Source organism: Zalophus californianus, chromosome 15 (assembly GCF_009762305.2).
Source record: "Zalophus californianus isolate mZalCal1 chromosome 15, mZalCal1.pri.v2, whole genome shotgun sequence".
Taxonomy (NCBI): Eukaryota; Metazoa; Chordata; class Mammalia; order Carnivora; family Otariidae; genus Zalophus; species Zalophus californianus.
The window spans coordinates 18,415,611-18,443,402 of record NC_045609.1 but is presented as its reverse complement, the minus strand read 5'-3'; the positions used below and the strand labels follow the sequence as shown (position 1 = coordinate 18,443,402).

The 27,792-nt window shown below is 42.4% G+C and overlaps 1 protein-coding gene and 1 pseudogene across 5 annotated transcripts in view; one reads left to right on the top strand and one right to left on the bottom strand.

The window, feature by feature from the left end:
• Positions 1-59: 59 nt before the first annotated feature.
• ABCB10 (ATP binding cassette subfamily B member 10) overlaps positions 60-27,792 on the bottom strand; it is a 34,774-nt gene continuing 7,041 nt past the window's right edge. The window contains exons 1-13 of one of the 5 annotated variants that reach the window (XM_027596629.1): positions 26,169-26,187; positions 23,639-23,839; positions 22,554-22,756; positions 19,874-20,008; positions 18,745-18,891; positions 17,514-17,649; positions 12,699-12,794; positions 11,339-11,548; positions 9,210-9,289; positions 7,289-7,469; positions 4,663-4,823; positions 2,637-2,671; positions 60-1,924 (exon numbers count right to left, since the gene is read on the bottom strand). In XM_027596629.1, coding sequence (XP_027452430.1) covers positions 1,693-1,924; positions 2,637-2,671; positions 4,663-4,823; positions 7,289-7,469; positions 9,210-9,289; positions 11,339-11,548; positions 12,699-12,794; positions 17,514-17,649; positions 18,745-18,891; positions 19,874-20,008; positions 22,554-22,756; positions 23,639-23,801 — 1,779 coding nt within the window. In that variant the 5' untranslated portion in view covers positions 23,802-23,839; positions 26,169-26,187 and the 3' untranslated portion in view covers positions 60-1,692. Of the gene's footprint in view, positions 1,925-2,636; positions 2,672-4,662; positions 4,824-6,479; positions 6,751-7,288; positions 7,470-9,209; positions 9,290-11,338; positions 11,549-12,698; positions 12,795-17,513; positions 17,650-18,744; positions 18,892-19,873; positions 20,009-22,553; positions 22,757-23,638; positions 23,840-26,168; positions 26,188-27,792 lie in introns of those variants that run through there. The other 4 variants (XR_003520386.2, XM_027596627.2, XM_027596626.2 and 1 more) reach the window with 4 other exon arrangements.
• LOC113924015 lies at positions 18,646-18,729 on the top strand (annotated as a pseudogene).

The following is a 27,792-nucleotide window of genomic DNA, read 5'->3' as shown; positions in this document are numbered from 1 at the left end:
ACTCCAGTAAGAAACTGAATGTAATAAAATTTAATAAGAAGTGACAGACACAGATAAAGTTCACTATAAATTTTAATCCAGGATATAAAATGTTCCCTAAAGACACAATTGAACATCTTGTATTAGAAAATAAAATATAATGATCAAATTCAATTTTGTAAATACTTCTATGGCACAAAGCGATTTCCCTCAGATCCAACCTTGTAATTGTGTTTTGTCTGCTTTCTGAGAACCACATCATAATTGCAAATTGTATAAAGAATACAAGTAAAGCTTGTTAAAATGATTGTCACCGATGTACTGTTTCCTAATACAAAGAACGTGGAGTTCATTCATTCACTGAGTTCATTTTATTCAATAACAAATTCCCTTATGTAGAATGAATTATAATACCGCACGCTTATCATGAAGTAGTGGTTTCTCCTTCCAGCATAATCAGTGAACTCATCAATACTTAGAACACAGGCAAACTTCCATTTTAGTTACATCAACACAGTTATTTCTTAGGTTCTGGCATCATCAATGTAAAAAAAGCACTTTTTCTTGAGGCAACAGCAAATTAACAGCACTGATTTGAAATATGGCAAATCTAATGGTTATCAGCATTGCTTTCAGAATTCTGAGGCATTTGGGTGAATAAAACTATAACCATAAATAAAAAGGGTTATTGTCCTCTTTTCAGAAGAATAACAAGTTCTGAAAGTTTCTTGATATTCTGTAGAATAGGAAGAACTAAGCTTTCTTCAAATGTTTTAAGGTTGAAAATTACAGTTTAGGTTTTTGCTTCATTGAATGAAATTTCAAAAGTACTTAATGGATAAAACCTAAAATCGGGCTAGGAATTACAAAATTTTAAAAGATAACTTTCAAAATAAATGCCTCGGATGACTTAAATGTAAAATTCATTTTTACCTCTTGATAGTACCTAGCAGTTCATGCTTGACTTTCCACAGTAACAAATGTGTGAATAATGAAAATAGAAGTTTCCATATTCAAACGTTGGGCTTCTTCCCTTTTTAAAACTTGTCAGGCTTTCACATGCTGAAAATGTTGAAAACCACACACATCCAAACATGGTCTCATCCCAGAGGAACACATGTATCTGAAATTTCATACCCCTGAAGACACAGGAAGTAGGAACGTAAATGTTCCCTTCTCGCTATGTGATGCTAACTACTCCTCTATTCTGTATGTCAGGTTCACTTCAGGAGATTACCAGAATAAAAAAAGGGAAGATTTTCATCTTCTAGGAAAATGAGACACAATGTAGGTAGAATACTACCAAGAAAATTACACAGTGGTTGGCAAATCACCTAAAATAATTAAGCTTTTTATTTATAATCCCCTTTTCAAAGTTGTCATTGGACAACAGCTTCAATCTGTAACAGCGCATAAAAAATAAAAATGAGGTGCCATGTTATATTAAATAAAGTATTCCAGGATAAAAGAAAGTAAAAAACCTGAAAATAACTTCAGTGCTATAGACATTTAGAAAGTTACAATTATTAAAACTCTGAATAAAAAGGTCTTGAGAACAGGTACATCTCAAAACGATATTTTACCCACCTTGGAAAAAATAGGCATATTTTAAATAACCTGAAGTATGACTTACAGATTAGATACCATCTCTAAGTATTTTTCCTGCAACGATGTCTAAAGCCTCTCATGTTCACTTTATCAGTAATTGCTCCTTTACACTGAACTAAGCCTTTGCTTGTCCATTAATTTCCTGTATGTCCCATCTGGTTTTGAAAGCAGTTCTTCATGTTTCCCGCATTCTGTAATCCTTCCTTGGTCAAGAACAGCCACCGTATTAGCATTCTTAATAGTGGACAGACGGTGGGCAATAATTAACACTGTTCTTCCTTCCATGAGTCGGTCTAGAGCTTCTTGCACAAGGTGCTCGTTTTCAGCATCGAGGGCACTTCAAACAGGAAACCGTGTGAGAAAGCAAAGACGTCAGTCCCGCGCACACTGTGCACTCATGTGCTTCCTGTCACACACGCAGTTGCCCTAGAGGAGCAGCGCATTTTCACCACGACCAAGATCACCACTTCTACTATATATACACTTCTACTATCTATTTTTTATATTATAAAAATACTACAAAAAGGAAACTTGGGACCCTTGATTTCCATAGACCTGCTGTCACAGTAGAAAGCACTCTGTAGAGCTGCTGCTGAGTGTGACTCAGGGCTCATCATAAACGGGACTGAACTGAGACTAGAACCCTCCACTTCTTTTTTTTTTTTTTTTAAGATTTTATTTATTTATTTGAGAGAGAAAGAATGAAACAGAGAGAGCATGAGAAGGGGGTGGGTCAGAGGGAGAAGCAGACTCCCTGCCGAGCAGGGAGTCCGATGCGGGGCTCGATCCTGGGACTCCAGGATCATGACCTGAGCCGAAGGCAGTCGCTTAACCAACTGAGCCACCCAGGCGCCCTAGAACCCTCCACTTCTGACCTGGCCTGTCCACTGCCTCCCTGCTGTCATTATTAATTCAGACCTGGTCACTTTAAAGTGGGAGCGGGAAAAACAGCATTTTCAGCTGTATCGCTTTGAAATACAGAAGAGTAAGTTTTTGGTAAAGGAAGAATTTGGCTTGTACAATCACACAGAGTATTAAGATACGCTCACCTGGTTGCTTCGTCTAGGAGAAGAATTTTGGGATTCTGAAAAAAGAAAAACACTATTTTTAATTGTTTTTAATATGTTTTTAATGTTCTTTTCTTTTGAAAAGGAACACAGTTTTATTATAAAAACACAAACTCTCAGTAATAAAAGGAAATGAAGTACTCATACACGATACAACATGGATGAACCTTGAAAACATTCTGCTACGTGAGAGAAGCCAGACACAAAACGCCCATATTGCAGGACCCCATCCATATGAAATGTCCAGAACAGGCATATCCTACAGAGACAGTGAGTAGGTAAGCGCTCACTTGGGGCTGAGGTCAACAGAGAAATAAGACAGGGGGCCATGTGTGACTGGTAAAGAATCTAGCGTCTCTTCCTGGGGCGACGAAAATGTTCTAAAATTGATTCTGGTGATGGATGCACAACTCGGACTACACTGAAACCCACTGAGCTGCACGCTTTAAATGGGTGAACTGTATAGGATGTAAATTATATCACAATAAAGCTGCTACAAAAAAGAAAAGCACAGACTCCTAACTGTGTGAGCTAAGCACATAAATGGAAGAGTTAGAGGTGACTCTCTGAGCCACTGTCGCGGGCATCGCTGGACTGGACCTTGTTTACAGTGCAGTTTACCCTGTTGGCCAGTCAACGAGCAGTGTGAGGCAGGATCTAAAGTGAGTAGGACAGAGTCTAGACTCTCAAGGTCCTGCTTGTAGTTTAGTTAGGAGCATCACATAAAACTGAGACAAGGGAAGAGTCAGCTGATGTCTCTAATTCTAGCTGTGCCTAGGAAGCTGCTGACAAGAAATGAAAATGTACGTTCACACAGAAACTTGTACGCTGCTTGCTCACAGCAGCACTAGTCACAATAGCCCTAGCCTGGAAACAACCCCAGTGTTCAGCACTGGTGAATGGATACTCGAGTCGTGTTGTGGCGCACAGAGGAATACTGCTCAGCAAGAGAAAGGAGTAAAGAAGGACTGATATACGCAGAGATGCGGACAGACCTCAGAAACATGGTACGCATGGCGCGCCTGGGTGGCTCAGTCGGTTAGGCCTCCAACTCTTGATTTCGGCTCAGGTCATGATCTCAAGGTTGTGAGATCGAGCCCCACGTCAGGCTCCACATTGGGAGTGGAGCCTACTTAAGATTCTCTCTCTCCCATTCCCCTGCCCCTCCCCCCTTGAAAAAACAAACAAACATTATACTAGTAAAAGAGGCGAGATGCAAAGGTCACATCTTGCCTGATTCCATTTATCTGAATGTCCAGAAAGGCAAATCAGGACAGACAGAAAGTACATTGGTGGCAGCCTGGGACTAGGGCTGGGAGCGGGGAAAGACTGCAGGTGGGTACAAGGGATCTATCTGGGGTGACAGAAATGTTCTAAAATTGGACTGTGTGATGGCTGAACAACTGTACATTTACTAAAAGTCACTGAAGAGTACATTTAAAACTGGTGAGTTTTTATGGTATGCTTCAATAAAGCTGCTTTTTAAAAACATCATTTATAAATCTGAGGAGAGTAGTTACATAACAAAGGGGAAAGCTATCATTTCCTACAAACTACAATGTCTGGGGCCTTCAGCTAAAATGGCTTTCCCTCTCCTCTTAGGAGTTTTGGGTAAGTATTTCCAGCCTATACTACGAAGTTTAGCAGTTGACTATAGATTACACAAAGAATCATACTTGTATTGTTTTGATATTTTTATATAATCACTGTTTCGCTTGTTAGACCTATACTTCTTCACAGAAGGTCCATGTGTTAAAGTTTTCTCCCTCCAACAACCCTAGCACAGCACTGGGCTCCTAATAGTGAAGAAATCCTTGTTAAATTGGAACAACATGTACTCAGTGGAACTCCCAACTCATCTTTCACCTGAACTATCAACCATATATCTACCCTCCTGTCCAAAAAAAAAACAAACAAAAGGAAGAAGAAGAAGAGTAAATTACAAATTATAAGGTCCCTAATTAAAAATGATAATAAAAAAATTCTGGCCAAATGGCTTCAAGCTTACCTTAAGCAGAGCACGGGCAATGGCAATCCGTTGTTTCTGCCCACCTGACAAGGACAATATTTTTTTTTTAAACTTGAAAGCCTTAACAAAAATTCTTGGTAACAGGTTTTTCTGATAAGCTAAGTGGCAATTTGAAGATAGCTTCTTCCAGTTAGTCACATCTGAGATAGACAGTAAAACAAAGGCCTATTTTTTAAATATATTGTCTCCTCATCAACCTCAAAATTAATAACAATGATCATAGCTAACATTTATTGAGGAGTTCCTATGTACCAGGCATTGTCTAAAAGCATTACAATGTTGTCTCATTCAATCTTTAAAAAAATCCTATGAAGTAGATCCTGTAATTATTCCCTTTTCACAGATGAAAACCAAGGCACAAAATAACCAGTCCCAGGTCTCATAGTTGGTTAAGTGGCAGAACCAAGGTCTGAGTAAGCCACTTGAATCCGCCCTCTTAGAACTCAAATTCTACTAAAAGCAAGGGAAGAAACTGGGGGTAGGGGTGGATAGGAGTGAGTAAATGCAGATGGGACAGACAGAGGGAGGCAGAAGAACATCTACGATAATCCCTTTCCTCATCTTTGCCTCACACCACCTTCTCTCCTTTACTCCAGGGGACGGGACTCCCAAGTTACAACTGGTAGAGTCTCAGAGAACACTACTCAGGACTCCTCCCGACTTACTTCATTTTGGAAAACTCACTACATTTTTGGTGATGAAAACAGTCCTTTTTGGTTGGTTTTATTGGATGAAATACTTATTAATAGTAATTACTGGACATTACATTATTTCATCTAAAAGCAGCTCATCAAATGATGAACTGAAATCAAATTACAACTGAAATGTGTGGTGCTCCTAAAAGCTGTCCTCAGATAGGCAGCCCCATGCTCACAACAAGGGAACCAGGGAAATCCCTTTCTTTTGGAACCTCTGAAGTTGGTGAGGGTGTCGGAGTGCTCTGAGGTGGGCTGGCTGAGCAGCCAGCTGAGAGCTTTGGGTCAGCTCTGAGAAATCCTCAGTGCCAATTAGTGCACTGGGAATCTGTCACTAGATATTCTCTCTTCCCCCCCCCCCCCAGAAAGTGAGCATGGGCTGAAACCTTTGGTTATTTCACTCTGAAATGGGAGCTTGAGAATCCTGGTAGAGGGAAGGACTCGTAGAATCTGTTCCAAGAGAGAAGGCGACACGCTTGTTGGATGGAGTGAGGTAGCTCCTGGCTCCACCCCCTGATGCTCAATAATGTCACCATGGGGAGCTGAAACTGGTTTTCTACCCAAGGACGTGTTTCAGAGATGCCAGAGCAGGTCATTTTTACATAGCCATGTGTGATTCTACTGCTGCAATCTTGCAAATCTATCCAAAACATTTTTTCATCCACTGCCTATTGTTTAAAAAAATCATACACAATCAAAACATGCCTGTGTTAAATTTTCTGTGGTCTAACCTGAAACAAAAAGTTTTGAGTTGGAGGGGCGCCTGGGTGGCTCAGTCGTAGAGCATCTGCCTTCGGCTCAGGTCATGATCCCAGGGTTCTGGGATCGAGCCCCGCATCGGGCTCCCAGCTCAGCGGGAAGTCTGCTTCTCCCTCTCCCACTCCCCCTGCTTGTGTTCCCTCTCTCGCTGTGTCTCTCTCTGTCAAATAAATAAAATCTTTAAAAAAAAAAAAAAGGTTTGAGTTGGAAAGGACTACTGCTCTAGTCCAACCCAGCCACCTTCACTCTGACATGGAGGCAGACACCTCCAGTGACAGAGCGCTCATTCCATGGAAGGGAGCATGTATCAATAACTGTAATGAAAAAATTATCTGTGTTTACCCAAAAATGTATTTCTCTTTAAGTCTACTCATTGGTCTCACTTCTGTATTCTAGGCAATAGAATACAAGTTTTTTCTTTCCCTCCTGAAAATACGGTAGCCAGAATGCGATGCGCTCCGAGGTGCTCTAACATCCCAGGGAACAGCGACTGAGCCTCAGCCGCAAGTCTTGCCTGTGTCCAGCACAGGGTGTGGCACACTGTGCCATGGGCCAGACCGGGACCAGCTCCTGTTTCTGCACGGCCCTCAAGCCAAGAGTGGTTTTCACATTCCTAAAGGGTTGTTTAAAAAAAAAAAATCAACAAAGGATATGTGACAGAAACCACATGTGGCTCATAAAATCTAAAATATTTACTCTCTGGCCCTTTATAGGAGAGTCTGTGGACCCCTGGTCTAACATGTAAAGTACAAAGTGGGGAGCAGAGAACTCTTCAATTTCAGTTCTGCTCTATGCTCACAGCCCCTGCCTCCCTGGACAAATCATCCTTCCACGCTGTATCTGTCTTATTTTCTGCAATTTTCAAGGATCTCAATTTGCAAAACACATTCTTTTCTCAGATGAGAAAAAAGCTGCTGTGGCTGAGTTATTACCCGGTGGGACACTCCGTGGGAATTTGGGAACACCTTTGAGGTAGAAAGTGAAGGAAACCGGGGAGCTATCCATATACAAAAGAGATTTCAGGAAGGGGAAAGGCCAATCTCATAAACTCTAAGGACAAAAGCCTAATTAGAAATTAATACTGCTGTATGAAATGCTGCAGAGTTCTTTGGAGCAAGAGTTTTTGCTGCCAAGCAGTAACAAAAAGGTACCTGAAAGGAGAACGCCCTTTTCTCCGACCACAGTGTTGAATCCTTGGGGGAAGTTTCGGATGAAAGCACCTGCGTTGGCTACATCAGCCACTCTCTCTATCTGCTCGGCAGTCACCGAGGAAGGGTCGTCTGCACCATAAGCAATGTTCTCAGCAATGGAGCAAGAAAACAAAATTGGTTCCTGCAAATTGGAAACAAAACATTATTTCTTGCAAATTTCAAAACAGACTTCAAACATATCTAGGAAATATAGTGAAGCTTACTATACAGTACTTACATCTAAGAAACTATTAAATTGCTCTCAAAGAATACACAGTCAGCCACTGAATAACATGAGGGTTAGGGGTGCTGACCCCATGCCGTTGAAAATCTGAATATAACTTTTGAACTCCCCCAAAACTTAACCCCTAATAGTCTACGTAGACTGGAAGCCTTACTGATAACATAAACAGTTGATTAACGCGTACCTTGTGTGTTATATATTTTCTATACAGTATTCTTACAATAAAGTAAGCTAGAGAAAAGAAAACATTATTAAGAAATCATAAGAGAAAATACATTTGTGGTACTGTACTATAAAAAACCACATATAAGTGGTCCCATGCAGTTCAAACCCATGTTGTTCAAGGGTCAACTTTATACTATTTTTTTAAGATTTTTATTTACTTATTTATTGGAGAGAAAGAGAGAGAGAGAGAGAGCACTTGCACATGCACATGAGTGAGTAAGGGAGGAGCAGAGGAGGCGGGGAGAGGGACAAGCAAACTCCACAGTGAGCACGGAGCCCAACGCGGGGCTCAATCCCAAGACTGGAGCTGAAACCAAGAGTCAGATGCTTAACCAACTGAGCCACCCAGGTACCCGACATTATACTATTTTGATTCTATTTCCTCATTCTCCATAAATTCGCCCAGCTGACTTTTAAAAAATTTACGCTTTTCCATGAACAGGATTGATTTCATCATGATACCACAGGAAATGAGATCCCATGGCAGGTGCCTGGCACATAGTTGATTCTTCATAAATGCAAGCTCCCTCCCTCAGGAATACGCAGGTATGGAAGGCACCGGGTCCATCTATATTTTCCAGCTGTGGGCTTCCCACTGAGGATTGAGGGGGACTCCATCTCTATTCATTACTTTTTGAAATAGACACAAACCAGGTGGGAACATGACATTTTAACAGCACCTTGTGGAACAGTCCTAAAAAAGCAAATAAACCTCCAGCTTCTTTCCTCCATCCCTAAACACTATGCACTGCTGCTATCCATATACTAACAAGCCGCTCCCATCACTGCCCCTCCTGCTCCTCACCCAGTGGAGTGGGATGAGGGTAAGGTCTGAGGAGAAATTCATTAGAGGGGGAGGCTCAGAAATGAGGGAAGCCTCAGGTTTGTCTGCTGTGCACATAGCCTGGTAGTAAAATATAAACAGCTGTGTCAAAATTTCCCTGCACCAAATGATCTCATTAAAGTGACCATATTACACTAACATTCTGCCTTGAAATCTGTGACCCCTTTGCAAGGAGACCCTGGCTCTTGCCATACTCTTTGCTTGCTTATTCCTGAAACTCATTATATAAAACAGTAGACTGTGCTGTGATGAGAATGTGAATTGTGGAAGAGTCAGTAAAAGCTAAAAAGTTCTATCATTTCCTCCCCATCCTCTGGACTACCTGAATTACAAAGTTATACTAGTCCCCAGCTTTGGATAAAAAGTCAGTTTCAACTGGCTCAAGTGTTTAAGGTCTTCAGGATACAGCACTATTTACAAACCTAAAAAACATGCGATGGGAGATTAGTTTAGCACATCTGGAGAACTTCCATTTCTTCTCTTTTGAGGGGTTCAAGTCTAAGGAAAAGATATATAATAAAAGTGAATATAAAAGACAGTGTAATAAAAATAGAAACCTCTCTTCTCACCTGACTCACTGTCCCAATCTTGGATCTCAGCCAGACTGGATTTAGCTGACGGATATCACGGCCATCGAGACTGATAGTTCCTTGTAAAGAGGAGAGGAAAGTCACAGAATGTCATGGGGCCAATGACTAATGTGAACACAGAAAGGATCTGGTGGACAAATTCCACATTCAGTTCTTTTAAAGATTCAAAGTATGTTCAAAATCTCCAAACAGCATCTAAAATCAACGTATTTCACGGCCTTTCCCTGTCTACTGTCTCCCTACAGTAGTTGGCTGGCTAGCCCACCCACTAGTTCATCCACCCAGCTCGCTTTGCTGCAGTGGCTTCCTTTCTGGAGGGACTCGGCTCCCCGAGAAGATTCACGTGTGCCACGCTGATTCAGAAGCCGAGTTACGTGGAAGGGGCACGCGGTGAGGTGCCCACGTGCTGGCACCAACACTGGCAGTCCTGGCACAGTTCTGAAGCTGCCTAACTCTGGAGCTTCCTGATATGTCAGCATCAGCAACTACCGTGAAGGCCTGGTTCTGCGGTGAAGTTTTGAGGAGTGTCCTGGAAATTCAATCCTGCCAGTGATTTTTTTTTAGCTCTTTTATTACTCCTTAAAATATCCCTTCCTGCATAAATGCAGTTGGAGGAGACTCATCATCCACAGCCATGAATCTGATACCATAGCAGAGCTTTTAAATAATCAGATGTAATTCCGTGACCCTAGCTAACAGAATTAATTCTACAACACGGAGGGAACTCAGTAATGCTTGGGGATGACGATAACGTTGACTAAGAAACACCATGCTTTCTCCATCAGTGGTGTGGAATTATACAAGCCAGCTGTAAACTTTCATACACTGGCAAAAACCTGAGGTTTTTGACTTAAAAAGTACAAGTGTTCTACAGTCTGTGAAGGCTGGAATTTACGTGTAGTTTCTTTTCTCCTTGATATTTATTCACCGTGATAAAGAAACTAGAGGCTTCATATTTTGACTTGCTTTGCATTCACCTAACTAGGATTTTTCTAAATTCAGAATTTTATAGCAAGTAGCGTGAATCAAAACAGGGATTCCAGAGGCAAACAGTATAGTTAACACCCATTTTAACATAGTTGGTGATTCCGTGGCTCAGGATCTGCAAGTCAAATAACTATCTGGCATATAACCAGCTCCCTCGTGGTTTTAACCAAAAAGCACAGATACAGAGATCAAAGACACACTGATTTTAAACTAATAATGTAATTTTTACCTAGAGTTGTTTTCTTGCCGAGAAACATCGTTTTCTCAGTCCAAAATTAAATCCATTAATATGGACTATCTACTCCAGGCTCTGATATAAAGAAGGATATAAACTTTATGTGCGGTGACGGATGTTAACTAGACATTTCACAATATATACACACAGCAAATCATTTTGCACACTTGAAACTGATATGTTATATGTCAATTACATCTTAATTAACAGGACATAAAGAAGTAAAATAACATATTCTTTGCTCTAAAAGATGCTATAATCCAGTTAAAAATAAAAACCAAAACATAAAAATCCATTAAGAAAATCCCTACTACCTCAAAATAGCTTCAATAAAGCAGTCACATAGAAGGGGATCCCTGGCTGCCAAATCACCCATCTGCATGCTAGCCACAGGGCAGTTCATGGGCAGATGCAGCCTGAAGGCTTCCAGAGAGCTTTACAAGCCGAGTGGCCGGCACAGAGTGGTACTCACTCCACGGTGCTGCTCAGCCAGCCACACGTGGGCACCTTTTTGGAGATGTGGAGCAGCCTTGCCCACCCCAGGAGAGGGGGCATCAGAAGGGCACACCAGCATGGGAGATGAGGAGGTAGAATTCAGGAAGTCACTCGCTCCCAGAGGCGTCCCCTGGCACCCAGCCCTTTCATCAGCTCCAAGTAGAAAGAGGTGAAGAGGTCAGACACGAAATATACAAACTGCCCGACAGGCCTTCTATATACTCCTAAAAGTGACACCTTTGTATAAGGGATTTCTTTCCTGGGAACAAACCCTCTGGCATTTCAGAATTCTCACATACAAGGTCTCTGCATAATTTGGTCCTCTCCCAGAACATGAGAGTAGAAGGGCTCTGGAGAGTCCTCTCACCCTACCATGTGATGAAGCACTCACCAGACATGGGGTCATACAACCTCAGCAGGAGGGACACCACTGTTGATTTGCCAGAACCACTTGGGCCAACCAGCGCTGTGACCGATGCTGATGGGATAGAAAGGCTGAAATCCTGGAATATGGGCACCTCTGGGCGAGCTGGATAGGCGAAATGCACATTCCTAAACTCCAAAGTGCCCTGGAAGCTCTCCTTGTTTAAAATGACCCCTTCTGAAACAAGATAGAATACTAGTTACTTAACGCAAAGATCAAGCTGACAGCAGAACTCCGTTCTCCCATTTGTCTGCCTACAGATGGCCCCGGCCCACAGCTCCTGTGCTCACCTGCAGTAGGAGCTCTTACCGGGCACAGCAGGAACAGGCCTCTGCCTAATGCTTACCTCGAGCCTGCTCTGCACCCACTCTGTCCGAGGCACTCTACGTATGCGCTTGTCTGATTCTCGCAGCCTTGAGAGGCAGAGAGGACCAGACACTGAATCTCAGAGACAACCACCTGCCCAAGCTAATGGGTAGTGAAGCTCGTTTTCACCTGTGGAGCAGTCTGGTTTCAAGCCCCACTGCCTTTCCTCTGTGCCACTGCCTCTGTAGTTCCGCAGGTCCGGGTTTTATCTTATCTACTCTAAATAAATATTTTGATAGAATGATGGTAAATGGGTGAGCCTTGTACAACAGCTTCAGAGTCTGATATTACCTTGCTAATGACTTGGGAGAAGCTGCTCAATCTCTTTTAGCTGTGTTTATTTCCTCCAGCCCGTCACACTGGAGAATGCTGGGCTTTCACTCATGATCTAGGGCTAAGCCACAATGTCCTGGGAGTCAGTGAGTGAGGAGTGGTTACTGCTCTGGCCACACAGCTCCCCCAGTCCTAGCTTCCAAGAAAGGAGCTAATAAAGGAGATGGCTCTAGCCAATTAACACCAGCATGCCCTGGCCCACTACCCAAAGCCAAGAAATTCAGAGGCTTTTATATGTGTGATCTGTCTTCCTTTCCCTCACCCTCCCCACCGCCCAAACATCAGAATCACTAGAGAAGACAAATCTGGTGGACTGGCCAGGGCCCTTCCTATGTGCAACCCTAGGTGGTACTCCCTTCCTTCCTGCTGTGGTGGTAACGAATCACCTGCAGGAAGGCACACCGCCTGGTCAGCCCCCTCGCTTCCAGGGCAGTCCTCTGCTCAGCAGCAGTGCCTGGCACCATCCTTCCTCTCTCACTGCCTGCCCCTCTGATCACCCTCTCTGCTGTGTGGCAGGGATGACATCCTTGCCCTGCTTGTCATTTGCAGGTAGAACAGGGAGTTGGTCTAACTGTCCAAAGCCACATTTGTTTAATCCCAGCAAAGAACAAACCCATGGGAGACCCACCATTAAAAGGCAGCTCAGGCTCTCTCTCAAGGAGCTCCCAGAGGCGTCCCCCGGCACCCAGCCCTTTCATCAGCTCCGAGTAGAAAGAGCTCAGACCTGAGGACAAGAAGCAAACATATCGGTCACCGATGCCAGGAAATGATCATCTGCTACTCCCAGACCTCTGTGGACAGTAACAATAACTTGCTTTTGATATAAAATCTGTTACCTTTCAAAAAAGGATTTGAGGCAACTACCATATTCAAAATTCCCTGTCTCATACCCTTGTTTGCCCTCAGCTTCTCCTCCTCCAATTTCATTGATTTCTAATAAAGATTAAATGTTTGGGAATTTACAAATGCATAGAGCCATAGTAATCAACCACTGAATTAAAATCACTATGTTACAGAGAAAATCTACCTAGTCAAAAAAACATAACAATATAAATAAAACACTTACTTAAAAGGAATATAAAACATCTCAATATTCATTTTAAATTCATATCCACAAAATCAACCCCCCCCCCTTTCAGTCAGTCAACAAATAGAACTTTTACTAGGCTAAAAACTGAAAAGTAATTTGGAAATGTTAAATATTCCAACCATCTCTTTTTAAAGTCACCTTTGAACTATGAATTAATTAATGACTTAAAACAAACAAACTCTAAGTACACTAGGCCATGTCAACTGCAAGAACATAACACTTGTAATACTTTCCCTCAGTAAGGATGCTGCAAAAATACTATCCAAATATTCTTTCTAAGGTATTTTTGTGCATATATTCGTGGAAATTTGTGCAAAATACAGTGGATTAAACTCTTCAGGTTAAATTAAAAATGCACTGGGCAGAAATAGATCCAGATAAATATAGTCAACTAATCTTTGACAAGTGAGCAAAGGCAATTCAATAAAGAAAGGATACTCTTTAACAATGGTGCTGGAACTACTGGACATCCACATACAAAAAAAAAAAAAGAATCTAGACACAGACCTCACACCCTTCACAAAAATTACTCAGAATGGATCATAGACTTAAATGTAAAAAACAAAACTATAAAACTCTTAGAAGATAACATAGGAGAAATCCTAAATGACTGTGGGTTTGGTGATGACTTTGTAGATAAACACCAAACACATGATCAATGAAAGGAAGAACTGATAAATTAGATTTCATGAAAATTGAAAACTGGAGCTCTCCAAAGAGAATGAGAAAACAAGCCACAGAGTGGGAGAAAATATTTGTAAAAGACGTATCTGATAAAGGACAGACATCCACGATATAAGAACTCTTAAAACTCAACAATAAGAAAACGAACAACCCAATTTAAAAATGGGCAAAAGACCTGAACCCAAAGACCTCACTAAAGAAATACAGATAACAAATAAGCATATGTAAAGATGCTCCACATCATATGTCATCAAGGAAATGCAAACAAAACAACAGCGAGATACCACTGCACACCTAACAGAATGACGAAAACCCAAAATTCTGACAGCACCAACAGCTGAGGAGGATGTGGCGCATCAGGAACCCTCTTCCACTGCTGGTGGGAATGCAAAATGGTACAGCCACTTTGGCAGTTTCTTACACTCAACATACTCTTTGCATATGATCTAGCAATCTCATTCCTTTGTGTTTACCCAGAGAAGGTGAAAACTTATGTCCACATGAAAATCTGCACATGGATATTTATAGCATCTTTAGTTATAATTGCCAAATCTGGGACGTAACCAAGATGTCCTTCAATATGTGGATGGACAAATAAACTGTGGTACATCAGACAATGAAATATTAGTCAGTCCTAAAAAGAAATGAGCTATCAAGCCCTGAAAAGACATGGAGGAATCCTCAATGCCATTTACTAAATGAAAGATGCCAATCTGAACTATAGGACATTCCGGAAAAGGCAAAACTATGGAGACAGTAAAAAGATCAGTGGTTGTGAAGGGTGAGGGGATGGGAGAAACAGGCAGAGCAGAGAGGATTTTTAGGGCAGTGAAAGTATTCTGTATGATACTGTGATGACAGACACATGTCCAAACCCATAGAATATACAACACCAGTGAACATAATATAAACTATGGACTTTGGGTGATGATGATGTGTCAGTGTTGGGTTTGTCAATTATAACAAATGTACCACTCGGATGGGGGATGTTGATACTGAGGGAGGCTGTGCTCATGTAGAAGCAGGAGATATGTGGGAACTCTCTATACTTTCCCCTCAATCCTGTTGTGAACCTAAAATTCCCCTAAAAAAAATTCTGTTAATAAAAAACAGAAAGGAAGGAAGGAGCCGGAGGTAGTTCAACAGAGTAGAGTTTAGACTCTGGAAAATAGAAACAAAACAAAATGGCCCTGAATAAACAATATGTGGTCTCTCCATACAGTGGAGTATTAGGGTCATAAAAAGTAATGAAGTACCAACCCATGCTACAATGTGGGTGAACTCTGAAAACATTATGCTATGTGAAAGAAGCCAAACATACAAGGCCACATATTATGTAATTCCATTTATAGGAGCTAAAGTAAACACACGAAGACACAAAGCAAACTGTGGTTGCTAGGGGCTGAAGAGGGGAGAGATATAGAAACAGACTGCTTAATAAGTACGGGATTTTCTTTTGAGGTACGAAAATATTTTGGAACTAAGGTGAGGTGGTGGTTGCACAATGCCATGAATGTACAAAATAGCACTGAATCGTAAACTTTAAAGTGGGTAATTTTATGTTACGTGAATTTCACCTCAATAAAAATAAATCAGAAACAAGATATCAGGTTCAGTAGGAAGATGTCAGAGCATTCTCCGGTGCAAAACAAGCAAGCATGCTTTTCTTCAAACAGCACTCTGACCCTCTCTCAGCAAAGAATGCAAGTAGAATTTGTTTTTGTTTTTCAGCATGCGGTTCTAAGCAGAAAACAACATCTAAAAATTCTTATTTATTGAATAAATAAAATAGAATTTCTTGCTTGAAGATTCATTATGCAATTATTCTGAACAGTGAGCTTTACAAAGACATTCAAAATCTAATTCAACTTGTTGAATAAAGTTCCTGTAGCCTTACGTACCTGTCTGGCTTGTAACTGTGGGGAGACCGTGTGCTAACAGACTCCTCCACATCCACCTGTACCTTTTCTCCTTCCATCACCAGACAGCAGGTATCATACAAGACAGCGACCAGAGATGTGGGACAGCCTGCGGCTCTGAAAGCCAAGTGAGTGACCCCAGACCTCGAGCACAGACAAACCTCAGCAGCCGTTTCTATAACGGGGGAGGTAACTGACTCCCCGCAGATGGGAACTGTGTTTCCAACCTACTTCTGTGCAAGACACAGTTGTGAACTTGTCAGGACAAAAAGTAAGACAGTGAACACACCAAATCAGACGTGGCTTCTATCAGGTCAAGTAGTTTGGAGAAAAGCAGGTGGGAGGAACAGAGAGACTTGAGAAAGATCAAGTCAATTTGTGGCAGAAAACGTACGGAAAGGGGAGGAAAGCTGACTGTGGTCAAGCATGGAACGTGAACAGAAAGGCCATAGGGAGGGGACGTGGTAGTAGGTAAGTCCACTCTGAGGCAGGCCAGAAGACCTGAAGGAACGTGACCACCCAGGTTTGAGACCCTGCAGCCCAGCAGGCTCAACCCAGGGGTGGAGAGAGACCTAACCACATCACCGGCTCCTCCTGAACTGACCCTCTCACTTCCCAAGCCACTCAGCACCCTGAACCGTGTTAATCAGGTTTTTCTTCAAGAGCAGCCAGCAGAGGGGCGCGTCTGCCTTCGGCTCAGGTCATGATCCCAGGGTCCTGGGATCGAGCCCCGCATCAGGCTCCCTGCTCGGCGGGGAGCCTGCCTCACCCTCTCCCACTCCCCCTGCTTGTGTTCTCTTTCTCGCTGTGTCTCTCTCTGTCAAAAAAATAAATAAAAATCGTAAAAAAAAAAAAAAAAAGCAGCCAGCAGAACTAAAATGCTATTTTCAGGGATCTCTGGAAATCTCAGTCCAGAAAATATATATCCTCACTTGCCTGCAGATGTCTAAGGAAAAGCCTCTACCTTTAAACCCTGACAATAAAAATCTCAGGTTGAGGTGACACTGTGGGATACCAGACTTCCGTTGATCAGACCTCAGGCTATTTATCTAACCTTCCTATCTCAGTCTTCAAAGAAAGGAATCAAAAAGCAGGAAATCTCTTGCCCCTTGTTGGCTGGGCATGCCAGAGAGGTACAGAAAAGAAAACCTCACTGACTTCCCACATATTTGCTTCCATGGACCTTGCTTCCCTTTAGCCAGGAATGGACAACAAAAGCTGAACTCTGAGAGATTCCTGACAAAAGCAGGCAATTCTGTTTCATGAACTTTCTAATTTATACCGTTCGATCGTTCATCAATTTTGAACATGGTTGACTTCTTACGAAAGGAATTTTATTCTCCAGTGATTTGTCAGTCGGGAAACTACCACTACTACAGGACTGTGGGTTTGTGTTCACAGCTGTTCAGCGCTGTCCTTCCCCCTCCCCATCTCCTAAGGCCAAAGCAAACAAGCTGTCTTAATAGGCGAGTTGGAAAATACGGCTCCAGTACGACCCCAAGCTCAGTGAGCTGCAAGAGGCCTGTAAAAATCCTCAGCTTCCCAGCCAAGTAACTGCCCACCTACATGGGATCACATTCATATCTTTATTTCTTCTTTCAAAGTCAAGTTGGACTAACATTCTAGGAAATGTTTTTTCAGTTGGAAGTTAATTGATGAGAGGTGGTGTAATGGGAAAGTTAAATTTTTATTTCAGAAACAACAACCTGATTTTTAGTTTGTAACTCTCAAGCCTATTTAAATTATATACCTCCAATGCTTAATCCAACCCAGAAAGCATACATTAGGAAGGACGAGAGTTCACCCACGGTCATGTGGGCACTGCCCATCAGCAGCCCTCCTTTGTACAAGACAGAAAGCACGATCAGGTTCCCGGAGAGCCCTGTCTGTCAAATGAAGAAAACAGAGATGTCAGGTGGGAACCACAGACCTAAATGCTACAAGGATGAACATGGCCTATAATTTCCTTTTTACATTTAACTATCACAACAAGATTTTTCCAAATAGTAAGTTTTAATGTGAATTTCAAATAAAAAAATACTTTTGAAATATTACAGTACTTGAAGGAAATATACTCATCAACAGGAAAACCTAGAAGCTAAGACACCCATCTGATTCCTATTTTACTCAATCTATTCAGTTTGCAAAGGAAAGAACAATATTAAGAACTCCCTCCATAAGAAGGAGATGAATATATAGTTAATATGTGTGTTTATATATTCTAATGTGATACCCCGAGCAAAGCTGGATAAGCAGTTGGAGTCCTGTCTCTCTTATCTGCCTTGAGCGTTGTTAGGTGCGTGGTCTCTGGTCAATGCTGCCTTATCTGGGCCTCTGCTTCCCCCATGTCCCTAAATCATGACCATTATTGAATCACCTGAAGTTCTTTCCAATTTGAAGATGCTATGGATTTCCCTTCATGGTGATTTTCTATTCAGTGTCGTATTTTTTCATACTTCTTTCTTGAGATACACTGAAGTTATTTTGGTTAATCCTCAGTGGGTCTCAAACTGCCTGCATCAGAATGACCTGGAGGCCTGTTAAAATGGATTGCTGGCCCCTGCGCCAGGGTTTCTGATTCATGGGTCTGGAGTGAAGCTGAGGATCTGCACATCCAGCCAGGTCCCAGGTGAAGCGGATGCAGGTGGTCTGGACCACACCGGGAAGCTGTCTGATCCCACGCTGTTTTGGTCTCATCACCCACTTCCCTTTGTTACATGTAGCGGTTTTCCTCTTCCTTCACATAAATAGTTTATGAATGCTCACACCTAGTCTTGAAGTGGAAGAGAATTATTTTCTATTCATGGCAAAGTCACAGAATAAAACTGTCTTTCAGTCATAAGATCCACCCTTTGCAGGCTTTTTAAAATGATCTACTTACTAGCTTTGCGCAGCGGCAGTATCATAGCCAATGAGGTTTATCCGAGGCGCGATTATTGCTAATTGAAAAAATAAATAAATAAATAAAATGATCTACTTACTGCTCCGAAGAAGCAAGCCTGAGCAAATGCTTCTTTCCTTGCTAACTGCATCACGCGGTCCACTTTGCTGGTGTATTTCTCTATTTCAGTCATTTCTTTACCAAAAGCTCGAACAGTTCTTATATTTCCAATACGTTCCTCAGCTAGCTGGGAGAATAATAAATACATTTCAGGAAAAGGAAAGTCACATTTCAAGATTCCTACAGGCAAGTTAAAATGGGGCTCTCATTTTTTTTTGAAGATTTTTATTTATTAGACAGTGAGAGAGGGAACACAAGCAGGGGGAGTGGGAGAGGGAGAAGCAGGCTCCCCGCTGAACAAGGAGCCCGATGCGGGGCTCGATCCCAGGACCCTGGGATCATGACCTGAGCCGAAGGCAGACGCTTAACCGACTGAGCCACCCAGGCACCCTGGGGCTCTCATTTTTAAGACATTATCAATAGAATGCTGCTCAGGATACATGACTAAGTCAAAAATAGGTTACAAAGCAGAGTATATGACCAATCCTATTTTTGGAAACAAATATTTATCTATACATACAAACACCATATATAAGTAGATAGAAAGACAAACAGGAGGGCTAATAAACAGACACTGAAATATATTTTTATGCAGAGAAAAAAGATAAAAAGGATAGATTTTAAAATGTTAATAACATTCATTCTGAGAGACAGGGTTGTATGTGTTATTTTCCCTCTTTATATTTTCCAGCTTTCAGTTACAAACACACTTGGTTTTTGTAACATGAAAATGTAAGTTATTTTTAATTTTTTTTAAAAATACAGTATTGGATAGCATTACAAAGCTTCACTTATTAATTAATAAAGGACAGAGTGTCATGCAGAAACTATCCTCAAAATATAATTAGATTTTCCATCCTATAAGAAATAGTGATGGTAAAGCACTAAGGAGTTCATACAGTGTTCAGTCAAGTGGGATCTACGCCAAGGTGTGGGTAGTAATGTAGTCTAGAAGGCAGAGTATTTTAGGTTTCTAGGATCTTGAGGGCTAACTTAAGGAAAAGTAAGCACATTTTTGGAAAGCCTAAGTACATCTCTTAGGGGGTGCCCACTAGTACCTGGACTCTGAGTTCATTCTAGTGGAGACCATACAGGGGAGCAGCCTTTACCTGAGTGGCTTGTGCCAGGGAATCCTGTGTAACTTTGGTTAGTTTCCGTAGATAACGTCCATAAACCACAGCAAGGATGGATATTGGAGGCACCACACTCAAAACAAAAGTGGCCAGATTTGGTGAGACAAAAAACTGTCAAAAACAAAAGCCAAAATGTGCTTGTTACACAGAGTAGCAAGACATTCTCATTACCTACTATAGGGGTGTGGGTGGGTGTGTGTGTGTGTGTGTGTGTGTGTGTGTGTGTTTGTGTGTGTGTGTGTGTGTGTGTTTAAATTAACAGGCAGGTTTGAAGGTGCTGTCTCAAAGTTGTACACCCTGTTTTGGTGGAACTTTTCGGACATCTTCAATCTTCATAAAACTCCACGAAAATTCAGCATGCCACACAGGGGTAACATGGCAAAGCTGCTGAAGGAAGGATGGAAGTATTCTCCCCTCCAGCGCTGTACAATGCTGTATACAGTAGGCGACACTGGTCAACCACAGAGGAGAGGAAGGCAGGACAGGAGTAACGGAAGGAGGCCCATGCGTCTCCATGCCGACCAGACCACACCAGGAATTCTGTGTTCCAGTCTGGGTCCCCTCGAAGGCACTGAAGAACCAGAGCAACGTGTCTCATTGAAATGGCCGAGAAGGCAAAGACACCACAAAAACCCGTATCAAATGAAGATGAAAGAGGACTCTCCGCAGGGGGTGGAACTAACAAGTGGGAGAAGAGTTAGAGCTGTTTCCATACCTCAGAGGAATGACGGCTCAGCAGGACAGATGCGAACTCAACATAAGGAGTTTCTAACTGGAGTTGCTCAAAGAGGAAGTAATCAACTTCTATAGAAATAACACAGTGAGTTTTCCTGTCAACCCTGCAATTTGGTGACTGGATTTTAAACGGCACTAGCATCTTTTCAACAAATTGTTAAAATCTGCCAAATCTCATTTGCACAGAAAGTAGTATAATCAGCATAAGGCTTTCTTAAAAAGCTGAGGAAAAGTTGCACACGGAAATGTACGGTAATAGATGGATCAACCAATCATTCATTCATTTTCTCATTCAACAGCTCGTTACTGAATGCCTACACATGCACACGCTATTCCAGGCACCTGGAAGATAAACTGACCCATGTGGAGTTTTATCCAAGGGGAGAGCTAGATAGCAAATGGGTAAAAGAGGGACAGAGAGAACAATTTCAGGTGTAATAGGGTCTTGGAAGAGCAAGTGACAAAGGCCCTGAAGCAGGAATGAGCTTGGCACCTTCAATTTATGGAATGACACCCCCGAGCAGACAAGTCATGCAGTTCAGCAGGGCCCCGGGATGATGGCTGCCAGGAGGACACACGCAGGGGGAGTGGTGCAATCAGGGCAGGTCTGATGGTTCTGGGGCCTGACTACACGGGACCTCAAGCAAACCATCTGCATGGGGTGCCCTCTGCGGTGGGGCAGGAAATGCATCAGTCCCATTCCATTCCATAATCTGATGTTACCAGCTCAGTCTGCAACACGTCCGTCTGCTCTGGATTGAGTGCTACGTGGAAGCAAAGAGGACATAAGCCCAAGCTATTCCACTTGGGGGATGGGAATAATTACAGTCCTCGTTTAGGGATCTGGAACTGCACTGCTTAAAATGACAGCATCACATGGCTACTGAGCACCTCAGATGTAGCTAGTGTGACTGAGAAACTGAATTTTTAAATTTGTTTAGTTTTAATTAAAATTTAAACTTAAAAATGAATATTCTATTTCTATTCAGTTATTGGTAAGGTTTTAGGTATGTCTGGAAAACCTGGTACGTCAGTCTACTTTTTCAATGGCAAATTTTATAAATCTAAACGAGGATGAAATATTTCCAATGAAAATTTAGCATCCGAATTGAGATGTTCCATAAGTATAAAAGACATTGGATTTTGAAATCTTAATATGAAAAAATAATATTAAATTTCAGATTAATAATTTTTTATATAAATTACATGTTGAACTGATACTTCGTTTATATTGGGTTAAATAAAATATATTATTAAAGTTAATCTCATCTTTCTTTTTGCTTTTTAAAATGTGGCTGTTAGAAAATTTAAAATTACCTATGTGGCTTGCATGACATTTCTCCTGGCCAGCAGCACAGGTCTGATGAGTGAGGTAAACAGACAGGACAGTGCTCAAGCCACCCAGTTAAGGCAGGAAAGAGGCTGTGGGGGTAGAGAGAGCTCACTTCAGTGGAAAATAGATCTACTTCTGTGTACAGAAGGATGGAATTTACCCTCCTCCGAAAGGCAATGATTCCTTGGTCTTGTCGAGTTTAACACTGCCTTTTGGGGGGCAGGGAGAGAATGTAACTTACAATCTTTCCTTTAACCCAACTGCTTGGCACCCAAAGGGCTCCCACCACCTGTTGCTCTTTTCTGCAACATTCTTTCACACAGCCTTAGAAAACCCAGGCAATAATGTAATCTTTGCTAAATGTAACGGTCCACTCTTCCAAGAAGTCATTCTGGAGAAACCAAGGTGGCAGGGGGCCACACAGGAAGAGGCCATCTCCACATCACGCAGCCTCTGTGACAGCACTCTTGGCTAAGTGGCTTACAGGATGATGAGAACAGCTCAACTTGAGCTAATCTCATGACTGAGAGGCCTGGAACAGGCCAAAGCCCTGACTAGAAGGTACCAACACAAGCCAGGCCAACATACCATCATGCCAATGCCAACAGAAGCCTGGGCCCCAGCCCGGAGCCCATCCGAGAGGTTTACGGTCACCGAGCGCCCTAGGAGTGCGGTGTCTGAGGAGAGGCGGTTAATCAATTCTCCTGTGCGAGTCTTGTCAAAGAAAGCAACTTCTTGCCTCAGAACAGAGGAGAATAACGAAGTTCTCAACCTATTCACAATGCGCTGACCTGCAAAAGCAAACAGGAATGGCATCAGCTTGGGTGCAGCCACCTAATAGGTTGCAGCTTGGCCCGAGGTCATCAACCTCTTCTGAGCACCACAGCCTCTGAGGCATGTCTGGTGCCCTGTATCCACCTGGTGGGAACAGACTCACCTGAGCCCTGGCATATTGGCAGACGTGCACCGGTAACAAGCACTGATTTTCTCTTAGCAACCATATACAAACTGCGGATGTGGAGGACGGGGTTCAGGGATAAAATACAGGATCTCTGAGAGATGTTTAAAAAGTATTATTTACAAATAAGCTTTACTACATTAACTTCTCAAAAGCTAATTTTGTTCCTCCTTGGCAATCCTTTTCTGTATTGAACTTTCAAATGGCAAGCACTGGTTAATTATCTATTTTATTAGCTAAATACTGAGAAGCGACTTAGAGTCTGGCATCCCGGGCTCTGGGATTACTGTGGTAGTCCCCCACCTGTTAACAACCAGGACTCATCACGGAAATGCTGTAAAAAAATCATTGCCCCAGTGCCTACTGAAGGGGAAACACAAACATGGAGCAGATAAGGTTTCCACAGTTCCCTGGAGGAGGCTCAGAACTCCAGCCTCCTGACCACGGGCCGTGTCTGCAAACCTCCCATCAGACAGGCTCCGTCCCTCACTTCACTTCGTGTACAGGGAGAGTTGAGAAGCGAGTGCCTGACCTAAAACAATTCGTAGCTCCAACGTCTGGCCATACATAGGGCTCTGTCCCCGCTGAACGTGATGGCAGGAGAAAAGAGGAACAGACGGCCTGGAGCACACGAACCTCGAGCCCGGACAGCCCTACGTGACGCCACTCGAGGCCTCTGGAATACCTCGCTCGTGCAAGGCGAGGGCCGTTTTACCTGAAGTCTGCATGAGGTAGACGCGAACAGCGTTGGCGGCAGCGCCACACAGGAACATGCCACTGAGCACCAGGCAGAGGCGGGTCAGCTTGGAGAGGCAGTCCACGGTGGGGTTTGTGTAAATGACATCGATGATCTTTCCCAGGAAGAAGGGGGCAGACATGGTGATGACACTGGACACGGCCAGAAACCCAACTGCGGCTAGAAAAACACAAGCAGCTCTCAGGTCCGTGGGCACTTCGGCAAGGGGCAGGGGCCCAACTTCACCACGCTTCTCTCCCAGAGCTGCCATCCAGAGCACGCGCTGCTCTCATGTGCTGGGAGTTTCCTTCCTTTTGCTCCTGGACCCTTGACTAAAGGCAAGAACCCAGGGGGTTCCAGGGACACACGAGTAGGGTGGCTGTAGGGAGGCACTGATCATACCCAAGTACCCAGACAAAATGACTTTTGCTTTACCCAGGTCTGATCATGTGAAGACAAGAATGACCAAGGACTAACTGAAAATCTGAAGGTCCATTCTGACCTCCCTCCCTGCCTCTTGCTCTGGGTGTTCAGCTCAGATAACCTTTTTCCTACATTCATGCTATCCATTGTCATTCTCTGGCATCTAACTGTGTCTTTGCTTGAAGATCAAACAATGCAGGTAAAGCACTTGATTATGTATACCATTTCCAAAGGCTATTTAAAGTTTTGAAATAGTATACTGTTCCTGGCACCCATTACACATGTGATATGTTCCTTCTTAATCTTATTGCTTTGGGGAATAAAGCACCAGAATACCAGCATGATATGGAAATAGATAATAACACAATTGTTCACACATCTAAAAAACAGGGGAATAGAGTCTTATCAGAAAGGAAAATATTGAGAAAATCCAATCAGGAACAACACACACCCCAGGCAAGTAAGTGCATTCACAAAAAGAGGAATGCAAATTTATACTACAAAGATATACCAGTTTTCATCTATTAGATTGGCAAGGATCAGAGTTCGATAACACACTGTGTGGGTGAAGCTGTGGGAAAAGAGGCATTTACACTGTCAGTGGGTGTGCAAAGTGGTACAACTGCAATGGAGAATGATGTGATCATTTTGGTTAAAATGTGAAAGTACATTCTCTTTGATCCAGCAATTCTACCCCTAAGATTTTAACTTAACATATACTCCCATATGTGTACACAAAAGATGTACCTTCGAGGATGTTCATTACAGCATTACTTATACCAGCAAAGGACTCAAAGTATGCAAACAACCACCAGTGGGAAACAAGTTAATCAATTAAGAAGCATTTATTTTATGCATCTTACACAGTCATTCAGAAGAATGAGGCAACTCTCCAGGTACAGACATCACCAAGATACACTGTTAGTGAAAACGGCCTGAGACACAAATGTTAACATTTGCTCAGTGGCTCTTAAGTTTATATACACACAGAACATCTCTGGGGTAGTAATAAGAAACAGGCAAGACTGGGGTTGGGACACCTGGGTGGCTCAGTCAGTTAAGCATCTGACTCTTGATTTTGGCTCAGGTCACGATCTCAGGGTCATGAGATTGAGGCCCGCATCAGGCTCTGCACTCAGCAGGGAGTCTACTTCTCCCTCTCTCCCTCTGTTTCTCCCCCTACTCTCTCTTTCCTTAAAATAAATAAAATCTTAAAAAAAGGAAGATTGGGGTGTTTGGGGGCAGGGTACAGGCCACTGCATGCCTTTTGAGTTTGGTCCTATTAGGAACCCAGCTAGTGCCACCACCACAGATTCCATGGTGAGGCTCTAGATGACTACAACATGAACTGACCTCTGAGAGAGGGGAGCTCTCACACCCCACAAACAGCAGTTGCTTCTCTTTGTGTTTTGCCTAATGCCAACACTCCAATTAAAGGTATTGTTTTTATGTAACCTTAATAAAAAGAGTATACATTGTATTATTTACAATACTGAGATATGGAAGCAACCCAAGTGTCCACCCATACATGACTGGATAATGTGGTGTGTACACACACACACACACACACACACACACACACACACACACGACTATTAGCCACAAAAGAATGCGAGCTTGCCATTTGCTATAAGACGGATGGACCTAGAGGGTATTATGCTAAGTGAGATAAGTCAGACAAAGAAATGATTTCACTTATATGTAGAATATAAAAAACAAAACAAATGAATAAACAAAAAGTTTTAGACTCTTAAATACAGAGAACAAACTGGTAGCTGCCAGAGGGAAAGTGGGAGGGAGTACTGAGAAATAGATAAAGGAGATTAAGAGGTACAATCTTCAAGTTATAGAATAAGTAAGTCACAGAGACCAAAGTACAACATAGGGAAGGAATATAGTCAATAATACAGTATTAAATGCTGTTTGGTGACAGATGGTGACTACACTTATCGTGGTGAGCACTAAGTAACAGATAGAATTGGCAATTCCATATATTATACACCTGAAACTAATATAACATTGTACATCAACTATACTTCAATTAAAAAATAGTTTTTATATTTAAAAAGAGTATAGAGCAGAGCACCTGGGTGGCTCAGTCAGTTAAGCGTCTGCCTTTGGCTCAGGTCATGATCTCAGGGTCCTGGGAGCGAGCCCCACATTCCGCTCCCCTGCTCCGCGGGGACTCTGCTTCTCTCTCTCTCCCTCTGCTCCTCCCCCTGCTTGTGCTCTGTCTCTGTCAAATAAATAAATAAAATCTTAAAAAAAAAAAAGTATAGAGCAAACTCAGTGCCAACAGTTTCAGTTGGCAGAGCTCTAGGAGAAAGGAGAGCCTTTTAAGTAAGGACGATTTCACACAATCACGCTCTTCCCTCCTCGAGGCCTTCTGACATCCTCTTCTCGAGAAGACCCACTCTGACAACCTTATTTAAAATACAGATACCCAATACTGGCTGCCTCATTCCCTCATTTTCCTCCTAGCACCCCCCACCTTCTGGCATTCTAAACATTTCACTTGTTTATTGTCTATCTCTTCATTAGGACATAACAGACTTTTTTAAGAATTTATTTTTAAGTAATCTCTACACCCAACGTGGGGCTTGAACTCACAACCCCAAGATCAAGAGTCACATGTTCTTCTGACTAAGCTGGCCAGGTGCCCCAGGACATAAAAAAGATTTTTGTCTGCTTTGTTCACTGCTATATCTGCACCCCACAGACACATAGTAGAAGTTCAATAAACACCTGTCGAATGTACTTTGGCAAAGAAGGCACAAAAGTTTATCAGACCAAAGTTCCTCAGTTGTCTAAATAGGAACGTAAGATCTGGCACCTCAGAAAATCCAGATGGAAATGACTCTTTGCACAGAGCCGGAAAGTCCCTGCGTCTGGCTTAAAATCCCATAATCACAATTTAACTGAGTAATGTAAACCTGGCCAAGGGCCATTTCATTTTGATGTAAGACCTGGGGTCTTGTTTCAAAATGCCACGCTCCTGACGATAGGGCCCAGAGGGACTGAAAGCCCACAAGGCACGCAGAACTAACTTGGGATTCCGCACTTCACAACTGTGGTGAACAGGCACGCTCCAGAAGGAGGAGTCCTGGGGAACAAGGGATCAACCCGAGAAGCCTTTCGGCTTCATCTTTCATCAGTAGCTAGTCTCTCCAGTCTGTTCATTCACTCTGGCAAAAGCTTCCCAGAGTATAATGTATGTGAAGTGCTAGAAGTGTTCTTTTCTCCCTCCCTCCTCCAGGGTTCTAATTCAAAGTTTTGATTCCAAATCAGAATCTGTAGTTTGTGAATAAAATGCCCTATGATTTTGATTCTGAACACTAGTTCTTACACAATAATGATAATGACTCCAAAGAGGAAGGAATTTAGTTGAATCCAAACTCATTCCAGCATATCCCCTTTTGCCTTTTAATTAAAAAAAAAATTATGTTTGTTTTATTGCCATTTGTGTCCTTTTCGTACAAACTGAATATAGACAAAAGTAAAATAAAAGTTTTTCAGCTTTTGTTTAGATGGATTCCTGTTAATGGAGGTTTTATTTACTACATACCACTGTCTTAGACATTAATGAATAATTTAGACTTGCACCCTATCGTTTCAGATTCCTCCCTAAACCTGACATGCTGACTATACTACAATCCTTCTGAAATCCTTCTCCAACTTTTTTCTGTGGTTAAGCCTCGTGCTTGTTCCTA